The 14,807-nt window shown below is 40.9% G+C and overlaps 3 protein-coding genes across 6 annotated transcripts in view; 1 reads left to right on the top strand and 2 right to left on the bottom strand.

The window, feature by feature from the left end:
* The window catches only part of gng7 (guanine nucleotide binding protein (G protein), gamma 7), a 10,396-nt gene extending 4,736 nt beyond the window's left edge, over positions 1-5,660 (top strand). For all 4 annotated transcript variants that reach the window (XM_035673852.1, XM_035673853.1, XM_035673854.1 and 1 more), the window contains exon 4: positions 140-5,660. In XM_035673852.1, the coding sequence (XP_035529745.1) occupies positions 140-265 (126 nt within the window). In that variant the 3' untranslated portion in view covers positions 266-5,660. The remainder of the gene's footprint in view (positions 1-139) is intronic.
* Positions 5,661-7,483: 1,823 nt separating this feature from the next.
* LOC118337510 (growth arrest and DNA damage-inducible protein GADD45 beta-like) lies at positions 7,484-9,982 on the bottom strand. Its single transcript, XM_035674590.1, has 4 exons — positions 9,832-9,982; positions 9,153-9,254; positions 8,800-9,007; positions 7,484-8,553 (listed from the first exon to the last, which is right to left on the bottom strand). The coding sequence occupies exons 1-4, from the start codon at positions 9,867-9,869 to the stop codon at positions 8,449-8,451; spliced, it is 453 nt and encodes a 150-aa protein (XP_035530483.1). The 5' UTR covers positions 9,870-9,982; the 3' UTR covers positions 7,484-8,448.
* Positions 9,983-10,450: 468 nt separating this feature from the next.
* Positions 10,451-14,246, bottom strand: LOC118337509 (interferon-induced protein 44-like). Its single transcript, XM_035674589.1, has 8 exons — positions 14,162-14,246; positions 13,134-13,641; positions 12,899-12,950; positions 12,326-12,521; positions 11,929-12,081; positions 11,643-11,814; positions 11,312-11,412; positions 10,451-11,177 (listed from the first exon to the last, which is right to left on the bottom strand). The coding sequence occupies exons 2-8, from the start codon at positions 13,612-13,614 to the stop codon at positions 10,917-10,919; spliced, it is 1,416 nt and encodes a 471-aa protein (XP_035530482.1). The 5' UTR covers positions 13,615-13,641; positions 14,162-14,246; the 3' UTR covers positions 10,451-10,916.
* Positions 14,247-14,807: the final 561 nt, after the last annotated feature.

A 14,807-nucleotide genomic window follows, 5' to 3' on the forward strand; every position in this document is an offset into this window, starting at 1 on the left:
CTTTTCGTACCTTTCCTCCTGTCCTCCATCATCACACATCATCTTTTCCTTTCCCCCGCTTTGCCAATTTAAATCCGAAACACCTTCTTCCCTCTCCCCCTCTTGCCTTTCCTCACGTCTCGCCCTTTCTCCTGACTAGGTGTCTAAAGCAGCAGCAGACCTGATGAGTTACTGTGAGCAGCATGCTCGTAGCGACCCTCTGCTGGTCGGGGTTCCCACCTCCGAAAACCCTTTCAAGGACAAGAAACCCTGCATCATCCTATAGCTGCGCTACGCTCCTCCTGCCCTCACACTCACACACACATACACAGACAGACACACACTCACACATTCAGTACTTAAATTGATCCCCAGACTTCCCCAGACACACACATGCAGACACACACTTCAAGCAGCCCATCTAGCATACACACACTCATAGAAACACACACACACTCCCAAAATAGCCACTCTGGAAAAGCGCCATACCCCGGAGCCACAGCTAGGGGGCAGGTATCTTGTGCTCACAGTGGCTGAGATCAGTATATCACTGAGTATGATCCAAGGTGCTTTGGTAATATTCACATATGCTGGTAAATTAACTACAAGTGTCAGCTTAACTTGAAAAGGGATTTGGACATTAATAATTAGTAGGAAACCAGGATTTTGTTTTTCTTTTGTCATGAAATGAGGGGTTGGGTAAAGGACGGACAGCAGTGCCATAGGCAAGGAGTGGGAGGATGCATGTGGGCAACTGAAATGGTTGGTAGGTGCTCCTGCCAATCGTGCCAAACACGACCTAGTGTCCCATTAAAAGCGGAATAAATGCTTTTTGTTTGAGGCAGTTAAAAAAAGGTCTGAGAGCTTTTGCCCTTGAACCTGCCTGTGCTAGATCATGGCAGGTCATTTTGGAGTGAGTGGCTGAAGCCTTTGCCTTTACTGGGCTAGCATGTTCCCACCCAAACCTGTACCAACAGACCTTCTCTGCCTGTGGCCTCACTAAGGCCGTTTGCAGCCTTTGGCCAAACCTCCATCTGTGCCATCATGTACAGAAAGCCGTCTCTAGATGCTGATCTGCCGTCACAGATTCAACTGCAGTTCATTACGGCTGCTGTTGGTTGAAGTCGATGTCTAAGCTGACCTCAGATCTGCACCTATGAGGGGAACATAGTGAACTGCTCTACACAGAACTCAAGCTATAAACCCTGGACGTTTACTGCATTTTTCTTAAGAAATACTTGTTTGTGAACTCAATGTATGTTTTGATATTTTGTTGAAGCATTACTAAGATAATACTGTATTTCTTTTTTTCTTTTTTTTATCGTTTAGCTTTGGCATAGGTGTTGCACCTGGCTGATCAGGTTTTTCTCTGATGAAACTACAGGCAATCTGGTCGTAGGCCAGGGGTAATACCTGACCAGATACCCGTGAGGATCTTAAACAAACGTTTCTGTACATCAAACCTCCCTGTGCTTTAAACCTGAGAGAGGGCGAGGTCGCTGACCACACCTGAGAATCAGTCTGTGAGGACTGCAAAGCTGGAGGAGAAATCCCAAACTTAAAATGTAAAAGTGAAGCTGTCCCTTTCCTGCCTTCTCTACTTATGTTTGATTCTTTCAATTGGTAGTTTTTATAAGCTTATAAGTGAAGGAAAAGAAGAGAAATGCATTGTATAGTGCAAAGATGGAGGTGTTTTTTTTTGGTTGCCTCTACAGTCAAGAAGCAGGGATGTGTATTGTTTTAATGCAAAATAATTCTGGCTTTAAATCCGATTAGAATAAGCATGACCTGGCCTTACCAGTCTTTAAAGTTTCCAGTGTCCCCATTAGACAAGCCTGCTTTCCGCGTGAGCTCGAACTGGTCAGGGACTGGATCGGTAAGAGCAAGCAGCCCCCTCTTGGTTTCCTCCTCTCCTCGACAATGCTCCTCCTCTATGACAAACCAAACTTGATTGTAAAAACTGAAGACGACGTGAGAAAAAAAAAAAAATTAAGTCAAGAGAAACAAACCAAGTGTATAAACTTTCTTTCAGACATGTGCAGAAGTGATAAGTTGAAGAGTAGCTGTTTTGGGTTTATTTTTGAGTTTTTTCTTTCTATGGAGTCCATGGAACCTGGTCAGTTGAGTATTACCCTGTACAGTGTTTGTAAGATACAAAATCTAAACACAGAATCCCCTTCTGTGGATGTTGGATTTTTTTAGTACTACTTATTCTGTTCTGTCAGTCAGAATCATGTCTGTCTTCATTTTTTATTTTTATTTTTTGTCATTCAGGTTTTAGAGGCCTGTGATAGCGGAGGATGGTTTTAACCACATACAAATACAAACGCCTGATGAGGATATATTGGAATAATGTTGAGATAGAATCAAACGCCCTGTTAGGTTTAGGATCATATCCCGTTAGAGGATGAATCAACATCGGACCTCATTTCAGTGGCAAAAACCAACCTCCTGATCTATCCTTTAACACCAGATAAGCCCACAAGTTTTTCAAGTGTTGGTTTGGGTGGGCAAAAGGCAACTAGGACAACACACACATGCACATTACACATGCTCCCTTTTGCAGTTGCCTTTTAGGTTTGATTGTCAAAGGTTAAAGGAGTGGTAGGCTCAGCATTGTGCGCTGCTTTTGACGGTTAATTGCTGAAAGAAGGGAGCTTTGTGCCATCATATTTACATTTGGGCATTTAGCCGAGGCTTTTGTCAGGCGTAACATACAGTGACAGAGCAGGGTGGAGACATTTAGAAAGGACGAATGGCTGCTGACGGACAGTGAGGGGAGTTGAACCTGCGCCTTTTCTGTTCTCTAATCACTAGGTCAGTATGAACTACCTGCTATTTGGGAGTCAGGAGTTTTTTTTAGAGGTGATGAGAGGTGCGTTTGCCTCTTGATGCACACGGTTTGAAAAGCAGACAGTCTGTTGGAGACAACTTGCAAAAAAAAATGTTTGTGTCCGTAACGTAAATATGAAGCTTCAGCCAGCAGCCAGTTGGCTTAGCTTAGCATAATGACTGGAAACAAAGGTATCCTAAATCCTAATCAACGTGGGTAAAAAAGGCAAGTTTTTACAGGGGGCTGAGCTTCAAATGTGTTGACTGGCTGTTATTTTTTTGGGTTTTGGATGGTTTTGGATAGTTTCCACCTGTCTTTATGCTAAGCTAAGATAACCTGGCTGCTGGCTTTACTTTCATATTTAACGGAAAGACACGAGAGTGATATCAATCTTTTTATCTAACTCTCAGCAAGAAAGCGGGTGCTAATGTTTGGTAGCTAAAAAAGATGATTTGGCAGAGCAGTAGGCGGAGAAGAGAAAACAGAGGTGCACGCATTTGTGTGTGTGGTCTGTGTGTGTGTGTATTTGTGAGAGCCAGTGTGTAAGAGCACACAGTGCCTCTAGTGCTGTGCAGAGGGTCACATAGTAATGTTACAGTACTGCAGCCCTGCAATTCCAGGTCAGGGTTAATTTGACCTTAGAAGAGGTCATGTGATGTCATGTTGAGTCAGAACAGCATGTATGGCCTCCACTCACTCTTTCTATCAGTCAAAGGTTAGTTAGCACGTTCCGGAGAGGAGGATTCAGTCCCGAGCTAAAATTGTTCAGTTGGAGTGTGGGAAGCTATTTTCGATGTGATGACCAATAGTAACCCCAATAATAGTCACAAAGCTGAAAAATTCAGTTCTTGGAAGAAGACTCAGCTTTATATGTGCCTGACTCAGCTACATTATATTAGCTGCAGTTTATTGTCACCACTCATTTAATCCTTAGTGACCTAAAGGAATAGTTTGACATGTTGGGAAATATGCTTATTTGCTTATTTGCAGAGAGTGAGATGAGAGGATCAATAACACTCTCATTTCTGCACGTTAAATATGAAGCTAAAGCCAGCAGCTGAGTAGCATCCAGCTCACGCTCCACAACATCGCTCCACAAGGTCCAGTTTATAAACCCCTGTTTACACTCTGGTTCTTGTACAGGTTAAACAAACTAGATATAATGTATTAATTAGTGACCTTTAGAGTTGCTGGAGAACTTTTGTTACCACAGCAAGCCTGACGTCTCATCTGAACTAACCTCTGTTCCATCGGCGTCTGTTACACAGTGCAATCTCCCATTCAGCATTTCTTGCATCAACTACAGCCTTTGCTATAAGAAATGGAAATCCTTGTGATTTCAACAAGATTGAACAATAATAACTTTGTGAGTGCAGAAAAAACTACAGGCAGTACAAGCATGGCAGCACCAGCACTTGACACATGTCATTGCAACTTGATTTTTTCCATACCCACAGTAATTTTCCAACTTCATAGTTGTAATCTTGCCTGTCTAAAAACCTTTACAGTGTTACGTACTCTCTGTCCTGCTGTTGTTACAGATATGTGCTAGCATGAGCTAACCACAATATGCTCATGGACTCGGCTATTCAGTCAAACCCTGACATTTAGCCTGAATTTGCATAGGGTTTATGGGAAAGTGTGCTTGAGCCACACAACATAATGTTGACAAAGGCTCTGTTAGCTTTGTTACAAATGTCAATGGGATTTTGAATGAGGCTTTTCACTTCAGCTCTCTTTAGCATTGCTATAGCCTAGTTCTCTGTACAGAGCTAGGCTAGCAGTTCCCCCCTGTTTCTAGTCTTTATGCTAAGCTAGGCTAACCAGCTGCTGGCTGCTAGCTTTATATTTAGCTAACAGACTTGAAAGTGGTTTTGATATTCTCATCAAACTCTCAGCAATTGATCCATTAAGAAATAATGCAAAATGTCAAATGCCTTTATCTAATCTGTAGAAATAATGGAAGGGATGGTTAGACCTGATTTATGTGATATGAATAGTGACCTTTCATCAAAATAAAAGTAACAAGCTTAATAAATATTATAACTGTACAAACAAACCTGACTGAAAACTGCAGTGGGAGGTAGAAAGTAACTCAGAATTACTGATTTGGGATAAGTTTGTAGTGCAAGATTGGGGAAATAACTGATTCATTGTTAGTGTTTGGGAGAGAAATGGCAGTTCTTTGTTTGCCATTTGGTGCAGCAGAAGATTCACACAGCATAAAATAAGCATGCATACATATCAGTACACACACATACACACACTGATGTTGTCCTGGAGATATTTTTTTACCATCATTGTTTTTCCAATCATTCCATTGCTGGTTGGGCTTAAAATCAGATACAGCCGGCCTAAATCGCTGGTTTGGCTGACAGTTTGTCTGATTGGTTGGTTGTTAGTTTGCCTTATAGTGGCGTATATTGTGTTAATGCTGGTCTTGGGGTTATCAGATCAACAGAATGAACAGTGTTAAAGTGGAACACATGGCTCGAGATGGGAATCCACTGTGTTGTGACACAAAGCGAGCCCGGTGAAATTCATTTCTAGTCAAGTGGGGAGAGTTGAGGCTCCTCACTGCTGGACTGAAATTTAAACATCACTGAATCAGCTCTGAGCCCTTCCCGAGACTCATCTTTTGTGTTCTGATCTCCTGTGTATGCATACAGTATATGTATCTTTTTGCCTTGATTGATTATGAAGAAAATATATCTATTTTTTGTAACTGTTCTCTGATGTGCCATAACTCATGTTTTCTTGCACACTGTTAATATTTTGTGGATATTGCTGTTAAAAAGATGATATTGAGAAGTAGATAACATTAATAAAAAGATGATATAATAACAAATGCTTTTGTGTCATTTTTATTTTTAACCATGCTGGTTGGTCCAGACTGAAAGATCTAATCAACTATTAGATGCCATGAAAAAATGCTTTTTTTTTTTGGCTGGATGAATTGAAGTTTTCTACAGACTTTCATAGTTAACAGATGAGAACGCCTTTGGTGATCCACTGACTTTCCATTTAGCGTCACAGTGACGTTGACATTTGGTCTAAGTGAACAACTAATTCAATAGCTGTTGAGACAACTAACTTGGACCACAAATGTATGTCGATTGTTAAAAAAAACTGGACATTTATGACCCTCAAGGGATGCATTTTAACAGCTTTGGTGATCCCTTAACATTTCCTCTAGTACCATCATCTGGTTAATTTTTTTGTTTAATTGTCCAATTACTTGGGTTTATAACCAAATACCTTCAAACATGCCATTCCCACCAACCTCAGCTGTGCTTTGTGTTTACTGCTAATTCGCAATTGTTCACACGCAAACATGCTAAACTAAGATGGTGAAGATTTTAAACACCAACATGTTGGCATTGGCCTTGTGAGAATTACAACACTGTGCATTGAACAAATAAACACCTCATCCATTAAACTGGCAGATGCACGCCATCTATGTCTGGTTTTCTAGCTCTTCCTTATTAGTGAGTGCCAGGTTGGAGTTGTGACTTGGAAGTTGACATAAATGCTCAAAAACTCATAATTGCAATAACTCCAATACATGACATGAGTACTGCATAAGTGATCTATCTATAAGAGATCTATCTGCAAGTATATGCTATAAGTTATCTTGTTAATTATTAGCTGCAGTTTACTGAATTTAGTTCTTGTGCTTTTCTTTCTTCTCTTTCTCAAAGATTGTAAAGATACGCAATACACATGGACACACATGCCCTCTGTCGTAATAGGTACATGCAGTACAAAGATGAAAATAGCTGCACAAACAGAGTAAACAAAGAGAACACTTGGGTAAAGCCTCCCCTTTGGGTAATTTGACAGGAATGTCATTGTTACAAATTCTGTTTCAAGCTGTCTTGTGTGCCCTTTGAAGCATTTCATGTCACAAGTTTCCTCCATGTTTCAAACTATAGTCCCCCCCAACCCCTTCTGCAAGTCAAAGCCAATCATATTTTGGGTGGATGAACCACAGCCAATGGGAGGGCAGTCCACTCATCAGTCACACCCCTGTCCAGCAAATGGTAAACAAATGGGAGGTCCATGAGCGTGAATGTTCCCTCTCTTCTGCTCTGCAATTGGAGCTGTGACCAGACATGTGAGAGCAGAGGGTGGAGTGGGGAGCAAAACAGAGTGAAAGGAGGGCAGAGGGGACGATAAAAACCACTTGTACAGTGTTGCAGGAACATCTTGCTACCTGATCATGGGGCGATACCATGACATGGGTGGGGTTATACCAATTTGCACATTCTTTGGCTCTCAGCCCTCAAACATGCATCTGCAGGTTTAACTGCTTCATATGAGGTAAATGATGTCCAAAACTAGAATACAAAAGGTTTTAGCTGGCAACTTCCTTTAGCCCCCCCCCCATGTTGCTTCTTGACTGCATCAGCTTGTTCACCCTGTTTGCTCCAACACAGAGTTTCTGTCTCCACCCCAGTTTCCCCTCTCCGACTGACTTTTGTTTACTACAAGGAAGCTGTAATGCCCCGTCACTGACAAAGACTTTGCCCCAAGTGCGCATGTTTTTTTCCATTGCCTCAACCCAAATGTAAACTCTAGTTGCGTGCTACAGCTACAGTTCCAGTTCTGTGACGCACACATGGCTTTTGTTTTGAATTCAGAGCACAAACTACTTGATAAGACAGTCAATTATGAATACAATAATTTATTGACTTAGTTAACAGAGCACTAAATTAGATCATAAATAGCTACACAAACAACTTATACAATCAATAAATTACTGGTGCTGCACTGTACATACAAGTTTAACAACATTTTATCAAAAAAGCAGCACTCCTGAAGGCACAAAGATGTTGACTGTGGTTTCTTTTGCAACACAATATGAAATTACAGTTGACAGTTTCCATCAGAGCAGCCAGTTCATTATAGTGCTCATTCTGTATCCTCCTCAGACCAAAAACATCATGTTCTGCGCCCCTTTTGCAATGTTTTTGGCCTATGAGTCCTGTGTGACTTTAACTCGAACATCATTTCCATTTCAGTTTCCATGGCGACGATTCCTCCACAGGTTCAGCTGGTCATTTCTCAGCAATGCACACACTGCACGCCTAAGCTTTTCTAAAGAAAGACGCACGTATTGTACACACATACCACGCATTCACACACACCTTCTCTCCAAGGACTCTCCCATGTCAGGATGCACAGGAATGTTGGGCATAGTTTCACTACAGCATTCCTGTCCTGTCCACAAGAAAACACACAAGTCTTCCCTGTATAAGTTGGGGTGTGGACATGTTTCTGCTAATACTACTACTGCTCTTAATGATTGTCACACCCCATAAACATTGTAAGTAGCCAAACAGCAGCACATAATAGAAGCATCTAGTTTTACTGACAATGTAAAAACAATGTGGCCTGAAAAGGATTTCCATTTTCTGTTTGCATCTTTTGCACAAAAAAACATTTTGTGAACGAGTCTCCACTCGTGACTGTTTCACTGGTCACCAAAAGGGAGTCCTTGGTTCGTGCTGGTCATCAGTCAGGATCACCCAGCCCAGTCCACTCCAGGCCATCCCGGCATGAGCAACAACGGTTCAGAGTATCTGAAGCAAGAAAGCTCTAGTTTTTGTTTGTGTTTGTGGGTGTCAGGCCCTTCAGCGTTCCTGCAAGACCAGTTCCGGCACCCACTGGTCACGGCGTCGGCTCTCCTGGCAGTAGGTCCCCACCTCTTGTAGCCTGCAGTGATCAGCCTGGGGGTTCTGCACGGGAAACAAAACGCAACATCAAATTCATGTTCAGGCTTTAAAAGGTGAATTTGATTTGAAAGATTTTCCAATTCACAACATAAAACTTAAAATTGTTTAAAAGTTCCAAAAAGTGCAAAAAAGGTTAGATACTGCCAAGAGAGTGAAGCAACATTTTAGCTTCGGCATTAAAATAATAAAGCATTTCCACTTTGGCCTTGCTGTTACATAACACAGGGCTGTTGTGCTGAGTCAACTCACCGTAACCAGCATGCAGTGGAGGTCTTCCTGGTTTCTGTTGGCATCCACAGCACCCAGCAGCTGCTGGAGCCGCTGAACTCCTGAGACTCGCAGGATGGTAAGGCCACTGTCGCAGCAGAAGGACTGCAACAGGGTGAAGTGGATCTGCAGTGCCACATCATCTACATCGTCAGCTGCAAGGACGCATAGGACCACACTGTCTGGGTCTCTGAAGAGAAAAGAGAAAACGATGAGTTATAGACACGTGCACTCCCGTGTGTGGGATGGAAGTTACTTTTTCTGAAATGTAACGGAAGCTTATACTTGTGGGTGCTCAACATTACAGGCATTGTTAAGCCAAACTTTCAACTCACACATTAAGAAGTTTTGCTGATTCATAGATCCCAACGGTCAGGCAGTCTTGTTTCTGAGCGGTCACCAGCAACTCCTCCAGAGCCAGACCTACAGCCTGCATCCTGTGAGGGAAAGACAGAACAATCAACCTTTTGTATTCTACAATCAAATAAATACTAGTCATGTCACACACTTTGAGTTCTTTTAATAAATGGGTCTATTATTCTATTCACCTATTTTATGAAAATGTTGAAATACCTCTACTGTTCATAAGGATTAAGTCCAAGAAAAGTGAGATAAAAAGGATGCTTTTGATACAATTATAGAGGGACTTTTAACCTAATATGGTTAAACACACAGCCTCCCTGCAAGATGTGCAACATGCATGCACAATAATGCACAAGCAAGTGCTAAAATTGGAATAACTACAGTATATGACTTTTTAAACTCGAACATTATTTATGCGTTAACGTTTAAAGTGTTAAAAAACACGGTAGCGGTTCTGACACCGACATGTGAAGCTGAAAATCTCTGAACTCAATCCAAACTGTGTGATTTTACTTCAGCAGGCAATGCAAGGTTCAAAGGACGAGAAGGATTCCTGCCCAGCACATGATTTCCATCCACATGGCTCAGACTGCCATAAAACTTAACCAGCTGAATCTGACAAAGTGCAGAAAACCGACCGAGAAATCTCACCTGTTCTCGATGGATACAAAGCTTTCCTCTGGAATCATATTTGCAAAATCCAAAAATGAATCCCAGTGAGAAAAGCGTGATAGTAAGTCCAGGTGCTTTGAATATTCCTCCGGCGTGTCCAGACTCTGCAGGAGCGTTTGTTGTTGGCAACGTTGCGAAACACTCTTTATACCGGAGCTCAGAGGAGGGCGGCACCGAAACTCCCCGAGTTTTGCAATTGGCTCCAAAGAAACTTCAACGTCTCTTTGTCATGCAGACTCGTTTGATTGTGTGGTTTCTTTGATTGATGATTTTACACGACATGAAAGTACGTTTGCTTTGTCATTTGGACTTGTGGATCTGTGTGACATTACAGTGCACAAAAAGCACGTGATTACAAGGAAATGCATCACTTAAAAAATCAACACATTAAAAAGAAATGTCCTCAATGTTTTTTGGACCAGATGCAGTTGTGCAACATGAGCTCTTTATCTTTTCATAACTGCCCAAGTTTTCATAACTGCGATTATGAAATTATGACTGACATCTAGTGGCTGACTGAGGGAATTAAAAGTCTGAGTAACCTTCCAACTATTGTAAAACTGAAAGTCAAAAGAGTTCATACAAAACAAGCTAGACCTTTTCCAGTTTATTTCCATTTATTTCATATTTTGTGACTATAGAAACCCCACAAAAACAGTTTGTAACAGTGAATATAAGTATGCATGCATTTTGTGTAAGAATTCAATTACTGAAGGTTTGTTGGAGTCACCTAAATTACAGCAAAAATGTATGAATAAATGTAGTTTGCAAATGTTTCCAGACATTTGAAACTCAAGGTTAACAACAATCTCGATCTTGGAAAAGGAAGTCCACAAAATAACGACCCCTCAATTTCCATTCTGGAGCTTTTGATCACACTATCACATGATCTTCACTCCATCTGGTGATGATTAATACTCTATAGTGTGAAGTGCCCACAAGGGTTAAGGATTATCATAAGTCACCAAGACATTTGTCTGTAGTTGTTGTTGCACTGCTATGTAACTACCTGACTTGTTATTTTGAGTTAATTAATTTTTTTTCAAATGCTGATGTTTTGTCTTTCAAGCAACCTGATGTTTAGTTTTCCCTGATAAAACTGGGCGCTGATGATCACTGGATCTGTAGAGCTCCAGCTGATCATTCGTCTCTTGGTCCTCGAGAACTTGGTTCTCAAAGAAGCTGTCTGCAAAGTTCAGCATGTGCTGCACAGCTGCCAACAGCAGTATGTCAGTTTCCTGGTCCAGGTCCAGCTCTTCACTGTAGTTCTTTACAGGCAGCACACAGGACAAGGGGATGCCCAGAGACTCACTCAACTCCCGGGCCTGAAAGACATTTTTTTTTACATGGATGAAATTATCAGTCCCATCACAAAGTTTCCATCTCAGCAATTACAGCATTGATGTTCCCAATATGATTTCTTAACATGATGATCTTGTAGAGGTCATTTGTATGTTACCTTTGTCTGGATGTAAACACTGCGATAAACATTCTTTATGTCTTCTGCCACCAGCGGACAGGCCTCATCTACTTTAGTCATCAGCAGAATCTGAGGAAGTCCTACAAGGGATCAGAAGTTGAAAGAAATTGGAAAAAAGAAGAGTGACTAAACATTACAGCAACAAAAGGGTAATATATATAAATACATAAATATATATAATATAATAAATAAAATAAATATAATTCAGCATGTATAGGTGTCATTTTGGTTTTAAATGTCTGTAATATTACTATATAAATAAAAAAACATACACTGAGCCATTCTGAAAATAACATATTTTACTACTAACCCAGCTGATTGGTCTTTTTCCGGATGGAAGCGAACTTGTCCAGCATTTTTTGTGTGAGGAGAGAGACCTTGCAGGTGTCCACCACATAAACCACACAGTGAATACTGTCGTTCAGAGTCACTTGCTGCTTAAAGCCTGGGGCGTCCGCTAGGAGAGGAGTGGAGGGACTGAACTGAGGAACAAAGGAAGCAAGAGGCAGATTGACTTGTTATTAATCACTCGACAAACTACATTCCTACCACAATTACATAAAGAGACATAGAAGATGATTAGTTATAGAGGAGACCTGGTAGCGATCCTTCACGTGACCCTTGTAGATGTTGACTAAGTCCTCAATGTCCAAACCAGCATCAGGCTTTTCCTCCAGTCCCATTGTATCACACAGGATCAGAGGAACAGCTCCACCGCCTTTCCCTGCCTTGATGGTGTAGGTGCGGAACTAAAGAATAGGCGTGAAATGTAATTTAATAGGATAAATTGTGTAGTTAGAGCATGTTGAATCAGTTTTATATCCATATTACAAGAAGTCAAGGAATGGGAAAAATAGCTGCTGCTAACAGTGGTTGCAATCTGACTTCTTGATTAGGCTGTAGCAAACAGAAAGGACAAATTTGACCTTCAAACCATATGTTGAAGGTCAAATTTACATTTAGTATTACAAGGAGTAAAACTCGTGCTAGTACCTGAGTGGTCACACTCTTGTCCGCAGTACCAGCAATAGCCTGGGATGTCATGTTGCCTCGAAACACCGAGTTTATGGCGTTGAAGAAGCTGGACTTCCCAGCTCCAACGGGTCCCACCAACAACACCCGGGCTTGATGAACTGATTTAATGTCAGGCTTATAGTTCTGGATGGCGTTCATCAACTGCTGCTTTCTCCTAGAGGATAAACATAAACGACAAAAGGAACATTCACAGGTCTAATACGTAGTAGCTGCAGAGATTTGGATAGTTTAATGTAGAGAGTTTGCAAGTTTCAAGTCCGTTGCACCCGTAACCACACCCAACAATGATGTCACAGTGTACTTACACACCCTGGAGTACACTTCTACATCACTGCAGGAAAAAAATATAAAATGTGCACATATTTTACTTTTTAAAGTACAGTAATAATTCAATGACTATGTTAACTAAGAGGTACCAATTGATACAATTGATTCAGGCATATGAAATTGGATACTAAAATGCTTTTGCCACAACTTTCAATCAAATGAGTTCATTCATCATGGCCAACGTTGCCAAAGATTTCTACATACTCGGCAGTCCACTGGATGTTCCTCCAGGGTTTGGGCAGAAGATCTCCAAAACCTGCATGTGGGAAAATAAATTCATCGTAAGATACTGACTTATATTAGTCTAACTTTAGTCCACTTTAATAACACAAGCAAATGTTAGTCAGGTTACTTAAAAAGACCAACTGTGTACGTTAAAGACTGAAAGTATGTGGATAATATATGCTTTATATATTCGATAAGAGGAAGTGTTTATCACCTTCAACTCGATACACTTCAAACTCGGTCAGTTTCAAATCGCCTCCGTGCATCGCCGCAGCCTGAAAGTTGAAGCTCGTCCCTGGGTTGGACTGGAACTCAGGTTTGTCATCATGCAGGAACACCAAGCCACCATAATTCGGGCCAGTGGCTTCATCTTTGAAAGCACACTGTCCGGTGATACCTGCCACCCTCAGTGGTCTGTTTTCTTTCTCATTGACGCTGTAGAGGAAAGCATCCCCGTCCTTCACGGCCTCTCCGCTCTGGGCGTAGTCCTTCGAGGTGTACGCCCCGAAGACAAATCCAGCGGCGTTGTAGGCGACGATGACAGTGGGCCCCTGTTTGTCACAGCGATTGTGGAAAGCAGCAGCGGTGAAGTCGTGGACACTGGCTTTGTAGAGCAGATGGAGTCTGACATGACCCAGGAGAGAGAGCAGCTTCTTCTGCTGATCTTTAGACAGACTGGATGTGACTACAGACATGACGGAGAGTAGGTTGTCCAAAAAGACCTGAGGATGCAGCAATGTGATTAGATATTATGAGTTTTTCTTATAATTTCTTATTTCTATAGGGTGGAGGTCTTCTGACAAAACAATGATCTGGTTGAGAGAATACAGGATTTATTGACTTGCATTGAAGATTTGATACCTTTTTCCCATTGATGGTTTTTGTATAAACTAACCACAAATAGTATTTTGTATTTTTGAAGAAAAAGGTTACTGTAAAATTTTGCACATATGATATCACATGACATTTGTGTTATATGTAGGAAAATCGGAAACAGCCTCAGGTACAAAATAGCCTAGAATAAATCATTGTTTTCTAATAAGGCATAATTTCCCACCCTGAAAAAAATTCACGGGTGAAATTTTTTAAGCCTCAAAGAGAAAGCGAAAGAACGCATTTTATAACCGGGAAAAAAAAAAACACATCCAAAAAAAACCCATTGTTAATTGTAGCCGGACAAAAGACAGAGACTTTATCATAATATAAGATTATACAGCCTGAATTAAATATGATCATATTCACCTGCAGCAGAAGTATTGTTGTGGTAAAACGCCGCAGACCGATGTGCTTACCGTTGAGTGTTTCTCTGTCACGTGTAAAAACAAAAGTGAAACTTTGAACTTGTGTTATGAAGACCAACCCATTGGGGGTTTCCACCCTCTTGTAAGATGAAGCCCATAAAAATAGATGTAATTTTTAAAAGTAAAAGTACAAGTATTCATAATGCAGGATTGTTATATTTGTCATATATATATATGTGTGTGTGTGTGTGTGTGTGTGTTATTGGAATATTATTACTGATGCACTGATGTGAGCAGCATTTTAAGCAAGTTCAGTTTACCAACTTCTATGGTTGAGAAGTCTAAGTATGATTGTTATCAACTTAAAAGACACCAGACATTTTATTGACACAGAATACTGTGAACCCTGAATACACCTAGTGCCAATATGGGACTGAAATGAAAAGTGATAGTATAATAATAAGTATAATACTGCAGTAAGATAGTTTATAACTGTGTAAAAACTACATTTTTGTGATATTTTAGTAAACTGCTGATGTATGTTTCACTTTTTCATTGCATCCTTTTGGTAAATTTAAAAAAAGGAGAATATTTTGTTGGAATTAAACTCTTCGTTCACAAGGCAACATTGCTAAAGAATTTGCACT

The sequence above is a fragment of the Morone saxatilis genome, unplaced genomic scaffold (genome assembly GCF_004916995.1).
Source record: "Morone saxatilis isolate NCDOM2014 unplaced genomic scaffold, NCSU_SB_2.0 Contig3, whole genome shotgun sequence".
Lineage (NCBI taxonomy): Eukaryota > Metazoa > Chordata > Actinopteri > Moronidae > Morone > Morone saxatilis.